The sequence below is a fragment of the Pantherophis guttatus genome, chromosome 5, assembly GCF_059756535.1.
Source record: "Pantherophis guttatus breed Tessera chromosome 5, ASM5975653v1, whole genome shotgun sequence".
Lineage (NCBI taxonomy): Eukaryota > Metazoa > Chordata > Lepidosauria > Squamata > Colubridae > Pantherophis > Pantherophis guttatus.
Genome location: NC_142067.1, coordinates 106,720,237 through 106,740,662, shown reverse-complemented (window position 1 = coordinate 106,740,662; position 20,426 = coordinate 106,720,237). Strand labels below are relative to the sequence as shown.

Genomic DNA, 20,426 nt, shown 5'->3' with positions numbered 1-20,426 from the left:
TGTCAATAAGGCTTGATTTCTCATGAATGAATAGCAGGTATATCTGACTGTTGGCTGGGAATCTTTTTGGTCTATGGATTTTGAGAAAGTGGACAGGACATCCCTGCCACTTTTAAGCTTGACCAATATCCTTCTTGGATGCTTCAGGGAATAGTGCAGATGTGACAAACTGGATTCAGGAGATTGTCAATGCCTTCCTTTGGGTAAGGCTTTAAATCTGCAGCCTTGACGCAAACTGTAGTATGCCCCCTCAAGATACCCTCTCTGAATCTAACTCTGATCATCTCTAATCTTTCCTTTTTAGGAAACAATATTGATATGTGGTTAGAAGCAGCTGATTATTTGTATCCTATTCAGGACAGTCTCAGGCGTTATTTGGAGCTTTTTAAAAATGATTTAGCACAACTGGAGAGGTTGCTAATGAATGATTAAAAAAATCCAAACCTATCCCATCTTTCCTTATTCACTTTTTGGTCACCATTTAAACAAACCATATTCATCCCAAGTGGTTTCCCCCATCACTCTAATGCCTGTGGAATAAACAAAAACAGCACAATACAAAGTTAGAAGAATCCAAGGCTGAAGAGAAAAACTTTCAAAATTACCTCAAAAATGTCTTGGATTGGGAAATTTTGATGTAATTGAGATGGGAGCTCCTGTTCTTTTCTCTTCACAGTTTTCTTACTGGTGATGAAGACATCCTGTTTTTCTTCTGGGAAAGGCACCGGACTTAATTTCCTTAATGTCTTTCTAGAGTGAAAGAGGTCTGTACCCTCTTGAGCAGCAGGAAACAGCTCCTCCCTTTTTGCAACCTGGCTTACAATGCCCTTAGCTTCCAGTGTTGCTTTAGAGTTGCTATCCTTAGTGAAAAGGTTGTTGGACTCGAAGAGATCATTCACATCGGAATAGGCTGTCGGTTTTAAAAGAGGGCTACCTTTTGACTCATTGGATTGGTTGCTGCTGTTGGTTGATGGAACCAAGCAAGCTTTTTCAGTATTTTTCTTTCTACGCAGTTCGCTATGATGTAATATAGTGGGTGGCCCAGAGTTCCCTTTTATGATAGGCAGACACTCGTTCTCTGCAGTATTTGTTTCATTTTTGTCAAGTTCTTCAACAGCTAATCGCCTGGCAGTTCTGGTTGGTGGCCTTCGATTCCCACTCACTTTGATTCTTCCCTGTAATTTGAGTTTATAAGGATGCAAAGTAAGAAGCAGTACAAATTGACAAGCAGTAAGAGCAGGCAATGCCACATTTTTTGGCTCCCAGTGGTCTTCCGAGTGCGCTTCAAGGTGTTGGTTACCACCTTTAAAGTGCTCCATGGCATAGGACCTAGTTATTTTCGAGACCGCCTGCTGCTACCGACAACCTCCCATCGACCCGTGCGCTCCCAGAGAGGGCCTCCCCAGGGTGCCATCACCCAAACAATGTAGGCTGGTGACCCCCAGGGGGAGGGCCTTCTCTGTGGGGGCACCTACCCTATGGAACCAGCTGCCCCCAGAGATAAGGAGAATCCAAGACCTCGGTGCCTTCCGCCGTGCCCTTAAAACTTTCTTTTTTCAGCAAGCTGGGCTGGCTTAACATATTTTTAAATATTTTTAATTGGTTTGTCATTTTAAACTGGGGCCAAATTAATATATATTCTTTTAATTGTTTTTAGTGTTTGTATTGTATGTTTTTATCTGGCTGTACACCGCCCTGAGTCCCTCGGGAGAAGGTGCGGTATATAAATTAGAAATAAAATAAAATAAATAAAATATTTTTTTTAAAAGAAGCACTACTATTTTCAAATTGCTATTCATCACCTTCAGGCAAGAGAGGAAAGAATCCACCTAAATGAGGCTATAACATCAGAATACGATAACTGAGGGGGACCTAGGGTGAAGTACTTTTCTTCACAATTTCTCCTTTTGATTTCAGGTAGTTTTGAAATGAGAGAGGTCTTCAAAAATTCTCTTCTTAAGAAAAGCATTTCTTTATTAAGATGAGTAGCCTAGCCCCGTGAACCTATGGCATGTGTGCCACAGGTGGCACGCAGAGCCCTCTCTGTGGGCATGCCAGCTGTCGCCCCAGCTCAGTTGCACTGCAAGTGCATGCATGCTTCCCACTGGCCAGCTGATCTTTGGGTCTCTGCCACGCATGTGTGGGGGGCAGGGTGCATGCACAGGGGGTGCTCGCATTGTATTTCGGGGGTTCATGCACGTGTGCCCTCCCCGCACCCTGTTTTGGGCCTGGAAGGCCTGCACCAACCTGGAAGCCAAAATGGGGTGCTGGGTGAGGCCCCCCCCATTGCATTTTGGGGGTTCGGGCACGTGCATGTGCGTTTTGGTGTGTGTTCTGGGCAGTCAGCACCAAAAAGGTTAACCATCACTAATAATTCTTTCTGCTCTGCTCACTGTTTCATTTAAATTAATCATACTAAGTTGAATATATTTCTTCCCTTTCCCTGTGAAAATGTGGAAAAGAAAATCCTTATACGTTTATTTCATTCACTACATTTTTTTCTACATCAGTAAATACTTTGATACCATCTGGCAACTAAAATAAGTCCAATGCAGTTCATTAAAATAATCATCTTTATAAAGATTTTTTCATTATCAAATTACCTTGTTGACATTTTGCAGCGTGTTGGCTTTCATAGGGTTATCAAAACTAACTCCCAGCTCTGTAGCATTTCTTGTGGAAGCTACTTTGGTATGCTTTGTGTCATCAGGTAAGTGAGATGGTCCCTTTGATGGCAGTTTCACGGTAGTTTTCTTGTACAGTTTGTCTTTTGGGCTAATTTCCAATTCTCCCTTACAAAGTAAAATCAAATTTATTATTTGTGGCAGCAGGTCAAGCAAATGCATATTTGGGGAAAAGATTCAAGAGGGATCAGTAAAAATGAAGGTGGCAATGCAAAATTACCTTAAAAGTAAATAAAGTACAGAAAGGGATAACTTGCCATGGTGCTTTTTACTCTTACAGGACAATTCTTAGTTTTATCTAGAAACCTGTTTCTAGAGTGGATGGAGAAGTCTCCAAAACCCAAAGAGAAAGAAAGGGAGTGTGAGAGAAGGTAAAAGGTCAAGAAGAAAGGAAAGATAAAATGTACCTAAAAGACATATAAACTCAGGGCAAAAATCTCACTTGAGTGAGCACATCTCTTTGAAAAAAGAAACTTTGAGAAGTGCTATATTGTAGGCTGCTGTGAAATGGAATGTATCACAGTACAAAGATTTTCTGCCATAATCACCGCTACCCATATTATATTTGGCACACTGCCTGGTATTGCATTTACATTTTACTTGCAGAAACCTTTACTTTGCCAGCTTCAGTGAAATCTTAAGATATATAAATGTTGTGAAGACTTCACGTATACAATCCGTCTGTATTCATTCTGCTTGTGTGCAAATGGTGATCCCATAACTGTGGGATACTGAGATGGTCATAAATGTGAGGATTCGTTACAAATTTGTTGGTTTTCCTCCCCTCAACTACTGTAACTTTGAACAGTTGCGGCACAAGAGAGTTGGTAAGCGAGATCTATCTATATGTTCAAGATGTGACTTACATGGTTTACAAACTGTCAGTCCGGTTAGGTAGACTTATTAAGATAGGCTAACATAATCCTGCTGTTTCTAAATATTATCTTGTTTCTCAGCACTTAAAGAACACTTTAGACCATTCTTGTAATAGTTTGCATGTTTCTATCAATGTCACCTCTTTTATTCTCTACAACGTACCTGAAAAGAACACGCTTCATTGACAAGAAACTGAGCATGAATTAGAAAAGTGAGACTAGAAGAATTAATGCAGCTCTGGACTCTATAAGAAGCATCATACCAAAGAGGCTTATTTCTCTCTAGTCAGCACTAGTGAGGCTACACCTGAACAATTCTAGGTACTACATTTCCAGGATTGATGGGTGAGAACAGATTCAGAGGTGTGCAATGAAGAAAAAGTGAAAGTTAGAATATTTTGGACATGTGATGCGACATCCAGAAAACTACGGCATCCTTCACTTAATCCTCCAAGGAAAGATTGAAGGCAAACAAGGTCCAGGCAGAAGAAGAACATCATGGCTTCAAAATCTAAGGGACTGGTTTGGACAAAACTCAACAGCACTTTTTCATGCGGCTAATGATAAAAATACGATCGCCAACATGATCGCCAATGTCTGATGGCGGATATGACACAAGAAGAAGAAGAAGAATGAAGATGAACCTTCTTACTGTGTAAGTAACGGAGAAAGAAACAAATAAGATAAAGAAAATAGCTGATGAGTGAATGAAAATTAAAAAGTAAGTGACCAATATGAATATACAATGCTGATATGATTTTGGTCACCTAAAAGAACTGAGTGAGCCCCACACTGCAAAACAATTATATGAAAGAAAAGTGAATGAATTAAGAGGAAAGAGAAGATGAAGAAGTAATCATGGTGATGGAATTACTGAAGCACAAAAAGATATTTGAAATGCAAAGAAAAACAATCCATGAAGAGACATGAATGCAATTGAAGTATTCAAGGATAGAAAGATATAGGGAAGTATAACGAACCAAATTACTATTAGTTTACCATTTCTACTCCAATCTGCATTGCAAAATGGGAACAGTACAATTGGCATTAGTGAGTGTGTGAAGATACCCTACTTACTAATGATTATGGAACATCCAAATGCCTTTCCTTGTTAAGATATGTAATTTTCCTATATTCAAACTTGTAATACAAAATTATACTTTACAAACCTCAGTGGCCTGAATTTTTGATTCTCCTTGTTTGTCATATTGATTATTCTGCAGAACTTTACTATGTTTTTCCAAGGACGACACGGGGCTGTCTTTCTTTATTATCGTTTTCTTTTCCGGTACCTTCCAAAAAATAAAATTAAAGTAACATATTAAAGAAGCAAGGTTATGCTTTATGTTAGTTATGAAAGCAGTTGCAAGTTCATTAACATTTAAAAACTGAAATATGTAACTCGCTCTAAAAAGAAGATTTATAACTACAAAAACAGAATTTGGCATTCTCTTAGAATAACTTAAAACCAACTTAATTTATTTTAGTATACTGAATTTATTAAGTTTAAACATTATAAACACAGTAAAATTAATACTATTTATCCCAAATATTTGTCAGCTTAAACTTTTACATGGTTAGAGGTAAAAGCATGTCAAATTAACAAAAAAGGAAATAGAGATATTGACCTACAACTTCACCCCACTACTCAGCTTTTTTTCTTTTCAAATAAAGTTGAACTGTAAAATGAAAAAAAAAAATGCCAGTCAACCTGAAGCCTTTTGCTATTATGTAAACCAACTATGACTTTTCTTTGCCATATTTAAAGTTACAAGTTTAGATTCTGAAGAAACTTTATGCAGTACTACTGGATCCTGATGCAATACTATTTACATTCTTTACTACTGCTCTCAATCTCTCTGTCTGTGTATGTGTGTGTGTGTAAATTACACTGAAGTATCTAAATATTTTAAACAAAAAGGAAATACTATAGTGTTGCATGTCAAAAGTAGCAAAAAGATCCTTATGGCCATCTCAAAAGGTTCTTCAAAGTAACATGTTACTTCTGGCAATTATCCCTGAGTATGTATTCATTAGCTTGCTCTTAGCAAGATCTTTCATTGTAAACTGTAGAGTAGCAAATATTGTGATAGCCAAGCAGCACTGGTGCTCTTGAAAGGAAGGCAAAAACGTTTTGTTCCAAGCTTAGATCACTTAGAATAATTTGCATACATCTATTATCTGGTTTAAACAATCTCAAGCAATCCAAGCAAAAAGCAATATTTGAGGCCTTTTTAAATATTAATTACAACATGATAAGTACCAAGGGCTTTGTGGCAGAATTGCTAAAGAGACCATCATCAGCATTGTCATCAGTCCCAAATAGCCATTCCCCAGATGATGATTTTGCTTTAGGGCTTGAAATCTGAAATTGAAACAGAAATATACATACGTATCATATACATAGGATAAATAAATAACTATTTCCTAAATATCTATGGAGATTCTCAGTCATCCAGGTCATGGTTGTCCCAAAGGTGCTTTTTTTCAAGAGGCAACTGGACTTTCTGGTTTTTCTTTGAAGACGTTTCGCTTCTCATCCAAGAAGCTTCTTCAGCTCTTCCAAGAAGCTCTTGGATGAGAAGCTCTTGGAGCTCTTCTTGGATGAGAAGTGAAACGTCTTCAAAGAAAAACCAGAAAGTCCAGTTGCCTCTTGAAAAAAAAGCACCCTTGGGATATTTCCTAAATACTTTTTACTCATTTCTAACAAATCACTAATTGGTTCACAAGCTAAGTTGCCACAATCTAACTTACAACTAGAGCTAAAAAAGATTTCTTATGTACTTCTTACAATCAGAAGTGAATCCTTCAATGATGAAATGACTTTCTGTGTAAAAAGAATTATGCCCACTTGTTCGCTTTTAAAAAGTTACATGCCTATTTAAAGTTTATACTCCCTCTGTTTCTCTGCTGTCTGGGTTGCTAGAGTTATCATTTAGCCATATTTGGAGGTCCATAGCTTCCTACACTGTCATATTCCATCCTTATAATTACTTATAAGTACTTTAGTCAATTAGCAGATCCTTTATAATACTTTTTAAAGCTTACATGCAATCCACTGAATCAACAGAAATGTCCAACTTTTGCTTGTTATTTAACAATTTGGAAATAAAACAATCTGTGAAGAAACAATGAAAGCATTTACTATTGACTGACCACTTTTTTGTTATCAAAAAGGTCAACTTCAGGATCATTGTCTTCCTGCAGTTTACGGCTGAAGAGAAGTTCTTCATCTTGAAACACACCTGTGCTCTTCTCTGAAGGCTGGAAAAAACCCATTGAATTGTTTTCAAAACACAACGTCAAAAACTGATAATAAAATGTAACAGTTAGAGCAGATCAGCTACTTGCTGAGGAATTCATCTGTATGCAAAAATAGCCCAGTCCACTCATTTTGTGTGGTAGGCAACATATAGGTAATGCTTAGTGACCATAATTAGGATCAGCAGTTCTGTTGTTAAGCGAAGCAGATGCTGAGAGTGAAATGGCATGACTACAACTCAACTTTTGTTTTCCCCATTTTCCTACTCTTTGGAATATTCACTCAGGTGCTGAGATAATTAGAAGGAATTAATGTTTGTACTTTCAGCCATTGGAGAGGAAGGGATTACAAGAGAGTAAGCAGGTACACAGTGGAGGAATACTATACATACAGAAAACAATACAATGATATAGGCCGTGTGTGTATCCTGTACTGTATGCCTGCAAAGTGCTTTGTAATCTCTTCCTCTCCAATCTCTCTGCTGTGGAAGAGGGGGAAAGAAGAAAAAATAAGTCAAGCACAGGAGAAACTGATTAAAGAGATTGCTTCTGGTTTTCCCCCTTGCATAGTAGAAAATGCTCAAACTGGGAGGGGAAAAAGTGAGGGAAGTGGTCTCTTTAGCCATTTTTTCCTGTGCCTGGTGTATTTCCTTCCCTCACAGAGTGGAGATACAAGAGAGAAAGGGATTACAAAATAGTAAGCAAGCACATAATGGGGAATACACTGACAATATGTTGTCAGTTTTAACATATTTTATAGCAAATTGGGATTCTTTGGGGAAAAGTGGAGTGATACCAGTACTATAACTCCTAAATCTATTCCGGACTAAAAAAAATTAAGTTGTCCTATAAACTGATAACAGAGGAGGCAAGTTATATATTTTGATTACCCCCTGCAGGGTCTATGATGACTCACAGCGGCCAGGTGAGTGTGAGTGAATGTGAAGGAGTGGGCATGGCTGGGTTGACCTGGATGACTTAGTACAGATGACTTCGCATGACCAAGTGGGCATGGATGGGTGGGTATGGGCAGATGGGAGTAGATAGGTGGGTACAGTGGCTGGGTGCAGTCAGGTCAGCAACAAGTCAACCTCGCCAACTGGATGTGGGGACAACGTGATGCCCCACCAGCTCCTTGCCTCCTGGACTTGCTGGCAGCCAAGTGTGTGCCTCCTGGAGCCCGTGCTAAAATACCCCTGAAGGGGGTACACAGGCAAAAAAAAAGGGGGGTGTTGACACTTTCCCATGTGGTCTCACACTCTGCACAGTGAAGCGGCAAACACATGAAAAGTGTTAACCCCCACTTTTTTTTGCTTGCATCCAGGTACGGCTACAAGAGTGCCGGCATCACCGCAGAGCTTTTAATGCAGATGGAGATTTGAGCAATTTCAAATTCTCCCCTCCCATGATCTGAAAGGAAGCTTTTCTGGGGGAGGCAGTGGATTGACTGGGCTTCAGGAGGCACGTGCTTGGCTGCCAGCAGTTTGGGGAGGCAAGAAGCTGAGGGGAGGGGATCAAATTGTTCTCAAGTCCAGTGGCTGGGGTGATTTGTCCCATGCCAATCCAGTCACGCCCACCTGGTCATACCAAGTCCAACCCATCTGTGTCCATTTCTTCATGCCCACCCATCCACGCCCACATGGCCACTGTGAGTCGTACCGTTTCACCCTCCGCATGTTACTCACCTTCCCCTTTCCAATCTGTTTATTCTTACTAGAATCCATAACTTCATTTTTCTCCTCGTCCTCAAACAAACTGAATACAGTTCTCATCTTTCTCTTGGCATCTTTCTCCAAAAAGAGCTGGAAGTTCACAGACAGAAGTTATTGTTTGGGCCTGTGACAAATGGATTAAATAGCTTGATTTTATACCACAAATGATTTGGTAATCCAGAGTTAGGGAACCTCAGTCCAATAAGGCACTTTATTCTTCATCTCATGTGATATGTAAACTTTTTGTCATTGAACTTGTCAGGATGGTTCTTGTCAAGATTGAAATGGCTCATGCTGGAACTTTATTATGGTTAGATGCCCAGTCAGCCAGATGTTCAGAATGGATTTAATATTTTTGTCTGCTTATTCAGTCCTTCCCAAGGACTTGGGATAAGCAGATGTGGATGTTTGATGGTGTTACTGATATTGTCGCAGAATGTAAGCTGTTCCGAGTAAAGCTGCCTTTTGCAGTTGACTGATGGTGAATGGTCAATACTGATGGTGTTTAAATGATGCTCTATTGTTTTGGGATTGTACCCAAGGCACCTATTACTATTGGTACTATCTTTGCTTTCTTTTGCCACAGTCAGATTAGAATTAGAATTTTGTCAAGGGGAATTTAAAATAAAAAGAAAACTGGTGGCAGAGAGATATACCTATCAATCATTTTCTTATGTACAACTATCAGAAAGGTTTAGAGTAGGAAAATATACTTCATGGTTTTGAACAGCTTAAGATGAATTTTTCTTTTAAAAAAAATTGATTTATATGCCGCCCTTCTCCGGAGACTCAGGGCGGCTTACAATGTGCTCAGCAATAGCCTTCATCCTTTTGTATATTTATACAAAGTCAGCTTATTGCCCCCACAACTGGGTCCTCAATTTACCTACCTTAGAAAGGATGGAAGGCTGAGTCAACCTTGAGCCTTGGCGAGATTCGAATCTGCAGTAATTGCAGGCAGCTGGTCTTAATAACCAGCTTAATAACAGGGTGCCTTAGACCACTGTACTACCAAGGCTCTTGGAATTTGAAATAGAATTGTGTATAAATGAACATATAACTGTTGAAATAAAACATTTACTGAAATTTGAAACAGAAGTGAGATAATGTATGATAAAGTGGGCTAAAAATTGGTTATAATATGCATATGGAACAATGAGAAAATATGGGATTGAAAGGACTGAAATCTTAGGAGATTTTTTTATAAAATGTTGCACCATTGGTACACAGCAACATATGCGTATTATATATAAAGTTTTTCCTCACTTTTTCCTTCCTTTCTTGGTCCAGTACATTTCCTCCTTCTCCAAGATTATAACCATGATGTCTACCAGATTCTTCCGAAGGTCCTGCCTTCTTTTCTACTAATTTCTTCTGAGATGTTTCCAAGAAATTTTCCTGATGGCCAAGAAGTAAAAGATGAGGATTATACCCCTTTCTCTGGAAAACTGTACTTTTTACAAGTATAAGCACCCATACTTAACTGATGGATACACATATATATATCTTTTGTATTAAAATTAGCTCAGAAATTATGGGATTCCAATTGGAGGGAACTGCTAATTGTTTACAGAATTTATCTTCATTTGCTTCACTAGAAAATCCAGTCCTAACAGTTGCCTTTGAACATCAAAATAGCCAATGTTTTATATTAAAAATTTCTATCATTATTTGTGATTTATTATGTTAGCCAGATGACAAATAGGAAGCTATATTATAACTGGGATTTAAATTTAGATGACATAGTACTGAAAATTACTGTTTTAAAAGATCCACCAGATACATCATTTATAATATTTTTTTAAAAAAAATAATTTATTATTTTATTAGTCATATTTCTATGCCGCCCACTCTCCGAGGACTCTGGGCGGCTTACACCAAAGACAGTATACTAAATAGCATATTGTCCCTAACAATCTGGGTCCTCATTTTACCCACCTCGGAAGGATGGAAGGCTGAGTCAACCTTGAGCCGGTGAGATTTGATCCGCTGATCTGCCGAACTAGCAGTCAGCTGAAGTAGCTGCAGTACTGCACTCTAACCACTGCGCCACCTCATCATCTTATTAGAAGTAAGATTTTGTGGATAGAGCCAATTTGGTCAAGTGGTTAAGGCACCATACTTGAAAGTGGGAGATCAGGAGTTCAAATCCCACCTTAGCCATGAAAGCCAGGTGACTTTGGGCCAGTCAGGCTCTCTCAGCCCAACGCACCTCAGAGGGATATTGCTGTAGAGATAATAGGAGGAAGGAGCTGTGTTGGATAGCTTTGCTACCTTATTTGTAAAAATAAATAAAACAGATTTCATCACTTCATTGTGTATGTGATTAAAGTAGAATTCTAATCCAAAAACTCTCATAATAGATTTAATAAGCTGACAAATTGCTATAAGGCTGCTCTTCTTACATATGATCTAATATTTCCAGATTGGGATCCAATAACTGACTATTATTAAAAGGAATGAGATTCTTCACAAATGTCATCTTTTTTTTCCGTCAAACCTTCATTAGATGCATCTAACTGGCTGTAACCTCATTAGATATATGCACTGTGCAACAAGTTGGTATCATGTGAATGAGAGTGCTAAACCTTAAATGTTTACAAAGTCACAATTTGGATTACTGCTTACTTGATCTGTACGCACTGTTATAGTTTGGGCATCAGATGACGCTGGCTGAGGCCTGGTTAAGGTTGGTTGAGAGCTGCCGTGCAAGGTACCATCTTCAAATAGAGCAGTACTTTTCTGAGGTGTTTTTTTACTGCTGAAAGAAAGAAAAATGTTTGGTCCAAGATGGATCTGTTATTACCTTGTTATCTTTTACTACAATGGTATTTTAACAATGTATCTGAGATTTCGTTAATAACTAGAATTCTGTAATTATTTCTTTATAATCATTTTCACAAATATTTTATCAGTAAGGTCAAATTAAGAGCTCAGACAGGTAAGTATTAAACTGTCTATTTAGAGATTGTAAAATCTTTAAACTAAGAATAATTCCTGAGGTTTTCTTTCTTTTTTGTGCCTTTGTCGACTCCTGGCGACTGCCTGGACTAGTCCTTAAAGCTTTTTGGGCAAGATTTCAGAAGCAGTTTGTCATAACCTTTTTCCTAGGGGAGAGAGTCACCCAGCTGGCTTTGTGCCTAAGGTGAAAGCTGAATTTACTGCCTCCCCATTTCTACACTGATGTATTAATCACTATACTGAATTGGCTCTCCAATTCCTGATTACAACATGGATATAATCATGCAGTTTTATTGGTATTTCCTCACTTCTTTTTGGTATGTTTCTCTGACTTCCCATGTAGCTTCTAGCACTAATAAAACCCTGGTGGCAACTCTTCCAAGTATTAGACCCAACCCTACCATTATTTGACTAACATAAACTGAGGACAATTATTATTTTTTAGTCACTAAAGATGGAAGCAAGAAGAAAATTACAGTAGCAGACCCAGGAAGGGTTGGTAGAGATTAAAGAATCCCATGTAGCACTGTCAGGGTTCTGACGGATGCCCTAATTACATCATGAGTCTCAAGTCAAGCTTCAAAAAGAAATCCAGTTATTTATTAGGAGCTTCATGTTGGCATGTTCCAAGTGAAGCCAACTCTGACCCCAAATAATTTACGCCCCAATCATGACCCTGTTTCTCCCCTTCCCCAGGGTGTGTCATCAATTACATTCGCCAATGGAGCAATTTCGCAGCTTGTAGAGATCACTCCCCTCCGGCCGCTGTGGGTAACCCTAGGAGACAGCCTTGAGAGAGATATGTCTGGAATGTGCTTCTATTTTTGGCTGCTGTGTGGCTTCGTCAGTTTCCCATCCCCCTTGCCTATGGCAACTTGAGAGCAGGCCAGGGATGCTTTCCGAGTTGACAGCACATGTGCTCAAGACTACTCTATGGAAGCACAGCTATTTCTCTTACAATGTTTAAAGAATTACCTTGTTCCATTCAGATTGTTGCTCTATTAATGACTATTAAGACCCATGCTACTAAATCTGACCAAATGAGTTGTGACTGTTACAGCTGCTTCTTGTTGAAGTGCTTCTTGTTGCTGGTTGAATACACCAGAGCACGGGTGTCAAACTCACAATGACACGTTGTCGTCACGTGACACATCACAACTTTTTCCCCCTTCGCTAAAATGGGGGTGGGTGTGTGTGATGCATCTGGCCCATGGGCTGCGAGTTTGACACCCCTACACCAGAGCAATCCATCCAATCTGATTAACTGTTTCTGATGGATGGTGTTGACAGTTGAATTAATGAGACCTTTTTAATGCTTCTGGTGTTCAGCTGAAGTTTGTTCTTTCTATGATCTCATTGTTTTTTTTAAAAAAACCAGGTCCCTGCAGTCTTTTTTTCCTTCAGTGCTTACTTTATTTTTCTCTCAATGCTTAGCACAGCAGTTTAAGAAAGTGATAGGTGGCATAGCCTCCATATGGTAGGTATGTAATTTTTTCCTACTTTTTCTAAAAAGAATCCTTTATCTGGCCCTGGGGGTTGCTTGAGAAAGAACACAATTTGTTTCACAACTTTTCCATTTTTATTGTTTGTTCTTATAGTAGCTATGATTGAGGAGATGCTGTTTCTTCCACATGTCCAAAAAGCATTTACTATAGTTTCTCTTCCCTTTTTGTAGAAGAGATGGAGTTAACATTTTCCTATCAGCTCTATCTTTGATGACTGAAAGTAACGCCTTTTTAGAAGACCCTCAGAATATGGGGAAGCTGGAGGTACAATTGTCCTGAAGAGATACCAACAGTTTTTGTGCTTGAGAATGCATTAACTATAAAAAAAACTTATGCTGCCTTTTCTCAGAAATAGCACCTCCTGGAGACCGTCTTAGATAATCAGGCATTTGCACTTTTTTTAAAAAAAATAATTAAATAACAATTTGACTCCACACAATCTTAATTTTGACCAGTCTCCAATGCACTTTGTCTTCAACATTTCCCAATGCTCACAAACAAAAAAACCCAATAGATTCAAAATTCGTAGTTTCCAAAAACAATGCAGAACATTTTAGTGACAAAATTTGAGCCAATTATGTTTTTTAAAAAATCTTTTTTGATTAAAACACACTATTAATAAATGAACATATCATTTTCTTTCTTGTAGCTAAATCTTTTACCTGTCTTTTGTGGTAACAACAAAATCATCTTCTCCTTCTCCTCCTTCTCCAAAGAGGCCTCTCTTAATAGCTTGACTGGCCCCATATGCAGACTTCATAGCTTCCTTTTTTTTACTTCCTTCAGAAGTAGCTTTGATCTCTTTTTTGTTATTACAATGGTCCTAAAAATATACCAGTTGTTACGTAATTATTCTTCAATTCGTTATTCAGATACAGAGGTTCAAATCAAAGAATATCAATGAATGTACAATAACCAAGATGTCACCAAAATAGTGACATACGAACCCTGAAATAAACCCATTTCACCATGTAAGACAATTTTTTTTCCTCAGGAGCATGAAATCAAAATAAGATTAAATATTAGTTGTAGCTTTAAGGTAGCGCCCACCCAGAGGTGAGTTCAACTTACCTTTACTACCGGTTCGCATCGTGCTGCGCTCGCTTCGCTTGCTCTTCTGAGCATGCGCAGATCACTTATGATGACGTCTGGGTCAGTGGGCAGAACCTCCCACCAGTTTTACTACCAGTTCTTGTGAACTGGTCTGAACTGGGGGCAACCCACCACTGGCCCCCTCCCCGGCAACCTTTGGGCACCAGGGACTGTTCCGTAGAGAGGTTTTTCCACGGACCAGAGAAAACCACCAGGGACCACCAGGGCGTGGTTTCATGTGTTGCCTTCATCCTGTGGATGGGGCTTCACTTGTTTGTGCGGCCCGGTTTCTCGCATGCCGTGGACCAGTGCTGTTTGATGGACTGGGGGCTCCCTGTTTTAGGGGATCCTAATGAAAAGCAGGTTATGAATATGATCTATGAATATAAGTCTTTTTATAAGTCTGCAATTAGGGATCTTTCTGATAAAACGTGCATAAAGCCCTTCAGTGACTCATGGCCTAATTTTTCTACATACTGCAACATCTACTTGTTAGAGTAGCCCTAGAAGACTATGCAGAAGTTTTAACATTTCACCACAACGGAGTGGTGAAGACAGTGATGGACATGCCTCAATATGACCATATAATAGCTCTGCTTTGTGAGCTTCCCTGGTTTCAGTGTGCTATTAGGTGTGATTCTAAGGTGCTGGTTGTTACCTATAAAGCCTTATAAGCGTATTGCCTGTCTCACATAGTATCTGCCGGCTGATTCAATCAGGAAGGTTTGTATGCCAACAGTAGCCAAACAATGGTATCTGCTAGGACCCTGTTGTAATGTTGCCTCTGTTGTAATCCCTGCCCTCTTCTTGAGATCTGTGTGGCTTCTTCCTTGCTGGTATTTAAAGGTAAAAGTTCCCCTTGCACATATGTGCTAGTCGTTCCCGATTCTAGAGGGCAGTGGTCTTCTCCATTTCAAAGCCGAAGAGTCAGCGCTGTCCGAAGACGTCTCCGTGGTCATGTGGCCGGCATGACTAAATGCCAAAGGCGCACGGAACGCTGTTACCTTCCCACCAAAGGTGGTCCCTATTTTTCTACTTGCATTTTTTATGTGCTTTTGAACTGCTAGGTTGGCAGAAGCCAGGACAAGTAATGGGAGCCCACTCCGTTATGCGGCACTAGGGATTCGAATCGCTGAACTGCCGACCGTTTGATCGACAAGCTCAGCATCTTAGCCACTGAGCCACCACGTCCCTTTATTGGTATTTAGGAGGGCCTTAAAGAATTGACTTCGCATCTAGGCTTTTGGTTATTTTGGATCGGTTTCTTGTTGCCCAGTTTTTGCCATCTTTTGTTATTTATTTTTACTGCTGGGTTGCTTTTATGTACTGCCCAGAATTTCTTGTAGTCATGTGATGCATAAATTTAAAACAAATTCAGCCTCCCTGATTCAAAATTCCTACTGAACACATAAATCTACATTCTGAAGAAAAAGCAACCCTGTAACAACGTAAGATATTTAATATAAACAGTTGTTCTATGTTTTTTATCATGTTTATTCCTGGATCCTACTCCTTGTATCTGCAACCATCAGAACTTCAGAGGGTGGAATAGGCTGTTTTGGCACTGCATATGTTCTGTACAGGCTTAAAGTAGAACAAATGAAACCATCATGATATGTAAACAATTCCTAAGCAATGAAGGTTCTACAGTAAACAAATTTGGCTTCATGTTGCAGACCCACATTTTAATAACCTCTGAACATGGTACCTCTTCATCGCTGCTGAGAAATAAGGTGGCTGTTCTCTCCTGAGAAGATTTTGACATCTTTGGCACAGATCCAAAGAGGTCCTGGAAAAAAAAAACAAGAAGAATTTAATTTACTACAAGCAATGAAAAACCAATCTCTACCAGTCTCCATTATTCACAGAAGGGAAAAATGGGAATTTAAAACAAACTTTGTGTGTTTAGGACAAACTATTTTCATACTGTCTGCCCTGCAATCCTAGATAAGCAATGGGCAATTTCTGTTGAATCTATAGCAGATACGTTTGACATTGATGGTTCATTTTGCATTTTTGTGATGAGAAATATCTCATATTTTCATATTAAACTTGTTTTGTTTTAAAAAGTTTTCAGTTTTACTTCTGTAAGCTGCTGATATTAAAAAGAAGCATCAACTCAATAGTCAAGAATAGTCAGCAAGTCCTGACTATGCTGAAGTGAATACAGGATTGCTGCTTCTTTGTTGGGCTCAGTTTTGTGGCTGCTGATGCAATGAATTGATGACTTCTCGTATAGTAGGGATGTACTATACGAGTATAGGGGTGTCACGTTCCGAGCCTCCAGCACTAAGAAACAGCAAGCAACACAGTTTGTTCAAAGCGTTTTATCTTGGAAAGCTTGGAAACCTGGCACGGAGTGACAAAGCCAGCGCTACCTGCTGCTGCTCTTACAGGCTTAAAACCCCTGCATGCACCTGCCCCACCCATGAGGCTTCTGGGTGCTGCGAAAGGCCAAGAATCTTCAGCCACACCTATGCTGTCATTCAGCTGCCGATCTGCTCTCTACCCTCTAGCTGATTGGCGCTTTGCTTCCCAGCCGATCAGCACCGTCCAGCTGTTTGACGATGCACCGGCTTGTCAGTGGAGCAGCATTACGGCCTCCAACTGGTCCTCCTGGCCCTAGCTGATTGTCGGTGGGTTCTGCCACCACCACCCAGCTGATTGTCGCCGTCATGGTGAGTTCTAGTCTGCAAGCCTCCCCTCCCCAAAATGGCAAGCCCGAGATGGCCTGTTGGAGACTTGCCGTTTCGGGAGTTGAAAGGGGGATTATGGCTGAGCAAACAACCCAATACAAGGATTGGAGGGAAAGAAAGGAAGACTATGGCTCAGAATAAAAAAAAAAAGCTCTGAGTGAAACACTGCTACAGAGGAAGATGGTTTTAAAGAGAGAAAAACACCTGCAATTGAAATTACTATGTATATTAAGAGTGTTTCTGGAAAGCTTTGTTTTGGTGGCACAAAATGAGACTGTTACACACGTGACTTTGTATTTTGAATTTCACATCTCTTTTCTTTCAATCCATCCTCTAGTGGTCTTGATAAGTTTGTTGCATTTTAACATTAACAATTCATGTGAAATAAAATTCAAGATCATAGATTACATTAGATCTGTTTTTGGGGTCTTAAGCAAATTGATTTGTGAAAGCAACTATTAAATTTCAAACATAGTTGAATAAAAATGGAATGTTCTTAGTTTTACAGTCATCCTAGCACCTTTTATTGTAAAATGTTGTTTTCAGGTGTCACATACCTCTTCTTCCTCATCTTCAAACAAAGACAATGCAGTTTTTGTCACCGCTTTAGTAGATGATGAAGTTGAATTCTTCACTTCTGTAGGCTGATGTGAAGCAAACAAGTCCTGTTGCATATGAAAGAAAGCCATATGTAGCATTTTTAAAGATACGTATTTATTCACTTGGGACATTTCAAGCAGCCAACAGAATGGTAGAAGACAACAAAATGGTAAATGGGAGAAAGGCTAGGACTTTGAGGCCATTTCTGTCCTTGTAGAAATATAGCAAGGGATCATTATGTTAAAACAGCTTTTCTATCAAAATTGTAATTGCTAAATAACTATTCTTGCAATAAGTGCTGTCAAACATTTTAGTGAAGATACTGAGCCCAAGATTTGACTCCATGTCTAGCAGGAGATGAAATAATGTTAAAAGAAAGCACTCCTGAAACACACTTCCACAATCACTGTTGTTCAGGTGCTTTTCTGAGCTCTGGCAGATATAGGAAGGGCGGGCGGGCTAGTTTCTCCACTTGATAACCTACTAATCAAGTTACACTTGGTGGCTGTGGGTACTGGCATCTCGGTTCCACGGGGATGCTCCACCGCTGGTTATAGGGGGTGAGGTGTTGCCCCCTGTTGACAGGGCGCGCAACTTAGGCGTCCTCCTGGATTCACGGTTGTCTCTGGAAGATCATATTACGACCGTGACCAGGGGGGCATTTGCCCAGATTCGTCTGGTGCGCCGGTTGCGCCCCTACCTGGACCGAGATGCCCTATGCACAGTCACTCATGCACTGGTCACCTCCCGGATTGACTACTGCAACACTCTCTACATGGGGCTGCCCCTGAAGACCACTCGGAGGCTTCAGCTGGTGCAGAATGCGGCCGCGCGGGTTGTGATGGGAGTGTCCCGACGCTCTCATGTTTCACCCCTCCTGTGCAACCTGCATTTGTTACCGGTTGCCCTCCGTGTGAGATTCAAGGTGCTGGTGATTACCTATAAAGCCCTACATGGCTTAGGACTGGGGTATTTGGCGGACCTTCTGCGGCCAGCAACAGCTCCCCGTCGCCCGGTGCATTCCCACAGAGAGGGCCTACTCGGGGTGCCATTGGCCAGACAGTGTCGGCAGGCGACCCCTAGGGAGCGGGCCTTCTCTGTGGGTGCATCTACCCTCTGGAATCAGCTCCCTCTGGAGCTCCGGATGGGCTCTGACCTTCGTTCTTTCCGCTGCGAACTAAAAACGTGGCTATTTCGTCTGGCCAGCCTGGACTGATGGGGGTTTTTTAAATGGATTTTAATTGGTTTTAGGGATTTTATGTGTAACTTTTAACTCTGAGTTTTTGTTTTATTTTTCTGTTTTATTGTTGTGAGGCGCCCTGAGTCCTTTCAGAGAAAGGGCGGCATATAAATCTAAACAAACAAACAAACAAACAAATAAATAAATAATACATGTCAAGGCAAATAGTAGAGACTTGAGTTGTGAGCCTCTAGTTTGCAGCAGATATTTGATTGTGCTAGAACACAACATGTGCCCTTTTATCCCCACCCCCAGTAAAGAAGAGACTGGCATCTCACTGTTTATAATAGAACATTCTCCTACATTTTTCAACTTAACAGAGTAACAGAGTTGGAAGGGACTTTGGAGGTCTTCTAATTCAACCCCCTGCTCAAGCAGGAGATCCTATAGCTGCGATGGCGAACCTATGGCACATGTGCCAGAGGTGGCACTCAGAGCCTTCTCTGAGGGCATGTGTGTCATCACCAGCTGCTCTTCTGGTTTCAGGCACGCGCATGCGTGCTGGCCAGCTGGTCTTCGCGCATGCCGGAGTACCAGAAACCCGAAGACCAGCTGATTGATGCGCATGTGCGTGCCAGAAACCCGAAGACTAGGTTGCCGGTGCAAACATGCACACCAGCCAGCTGGTCTTTGGGTTTCTGGGGCTCTGGCATGTGCGCACATGTGCATGCACACATGCGCACATTCCAGTTTGGCCACTCGGTGCCGAAAAGGTTCACCACCACTGCCCTATACCAGTGGTCCCCAACCCCCGGTCCGCGGACCGGTGCCGGGCCGTGGAGTACCTGGCACCGGGCTGCGCAGCGGCCGGGGGACATGAACGCTGCAGCGCAAAGGCTCCTGGGCCGTGCGCAAAGGCTCCAGGGAAGAGAGCCCCGCGCAGGTACGCACGTGTGGCCCAAAGCCCCCACCCCTGCGCGGGCTCAGCGGGCCACGGTAAAATTATCAAAGGCTGATTGGTCCGCGGCGATAAAAAGGTTGGGGACCACTGCCCTATACCATTCCAGACAAGTGGCTGCCCAGTCTCTTTTGATGGAGCACTTACAACTTTTGAAGGCAAGCTGTTCCATTGGTTAATTGTTTTCACTGTTCGGAAATTTCTCCTTAGTTCTAGGTTGTTTCTCTCCTTCATTAGTTTCCATCCATTGTTTCTTGTCTAGCCTTCTGGTGATTTGGAAAATAGGTTGACCCCCTCTTCTTTGTGGCTCAAATACTGGAATACTGCTGTCATGTCACTCCTAGTCCTTCTTTTCACTAGACCAGACAAACCTCCTAATCATCTTTGTTGCTCTTTTCTGCACTCTTTTTTACAATGTGGTGACCAAAACTGGATTTAGTATTCTAAGTATGGTTTTACTCAGTGGTGGGTTTCCAAATTTTTTACTACCGGTTCTGTGGGCATGGCTTGGTGGGCATGGCATGGGAAGGATACTGTAAAATCAACATTCCCACCCCTCTTCAGGGGAAGGTTACTGCAAAATCCCCATTTCTTCCCAATCAGCTGGGACTTGGGAGGCAGAGAATAGATGGGGGTGGGGGCCAGTCAGAATTTTTACTACTGGTTCTCCAAACTACTCAAAATTTCCACTACCGGTTCTCCAGAACTGGTCAGAACCTGCTGAAACCCACCTCTGGTCTTACTAAGGCTTTATGAAATGATACTAATACCTCATGGGATCTTGATTCTATCCCTGATAATACAATCTAGGACTGTGTTGGCTTTTTTGGCTGCTGTTGCACACTGCTGGCTCATATTAAATGATTGTCCACTAGGATTCCAAGATCCCTCTCTCAGTTACT

The 20,426-nt window shown here is 40.8% G+C and overlaps 1 protein-coding gene across 10 annotated transcripts in view; it reads right to left on the bottom strand.

Moving 5' to 3' along the window:
* The window catches only part of LOC117665675 (WASH complex subunit 2C-like), a 47,038-nt gene that overhangs the window by 3,091 nt on the left and 23,521 nt on the right, over positions 1–20,426 (bottom strand). For 4 of the 10 annotated variants that reach the window (XM_034417836.3, XM_087895465.1, XM_087895461.1 and 1 more), the window contains 11 exons: positions 17,344–17,451; positions 15,799–15,879; positions 13,661–13,821; positions 11,161–11,293; positions 9,799–9,930; positions 8,506–8,622; positions 6,716–6,823; positions 5,823–5,924; positions 4,729–4,851; positions 2,604–2,792; positions 606–1,175 (listed from right to left, as the gene is read on the bottom strand). In XM_034417836.3, the coding sequence (XP_034273727.2) occupies positions 606–1,175; positions 2,604–2,792; positions 4,729–4,851; positions 5,823–5,924; positions 6,716–6,823; positions 8,506–8,622; positions 9,799–9,930; positions 11,161–11,293; positions 13,661–13,821; positions 15,799–15,879; positions 17,344–17,451 (1,824 nt within the window). The remainder of the gene's footprint in view (positions 1–605; positions 1,176–2,603; positions 2,793–4,728; positions 4,852–5,822; positions 5,925–6,715; positions 6,824–8,505; positions 8,623–9,798; positions 9,931–11,160; positions 11,294–13,660; positions 13,822–15,798; positions 15,880–17,343; positions 17,452–20,426) is intronic. The other 6 variants (XM_087895460.1, XM_087895466.1, XM_087895462.1 and 3 more) reach the window with 3 other exon arrangements.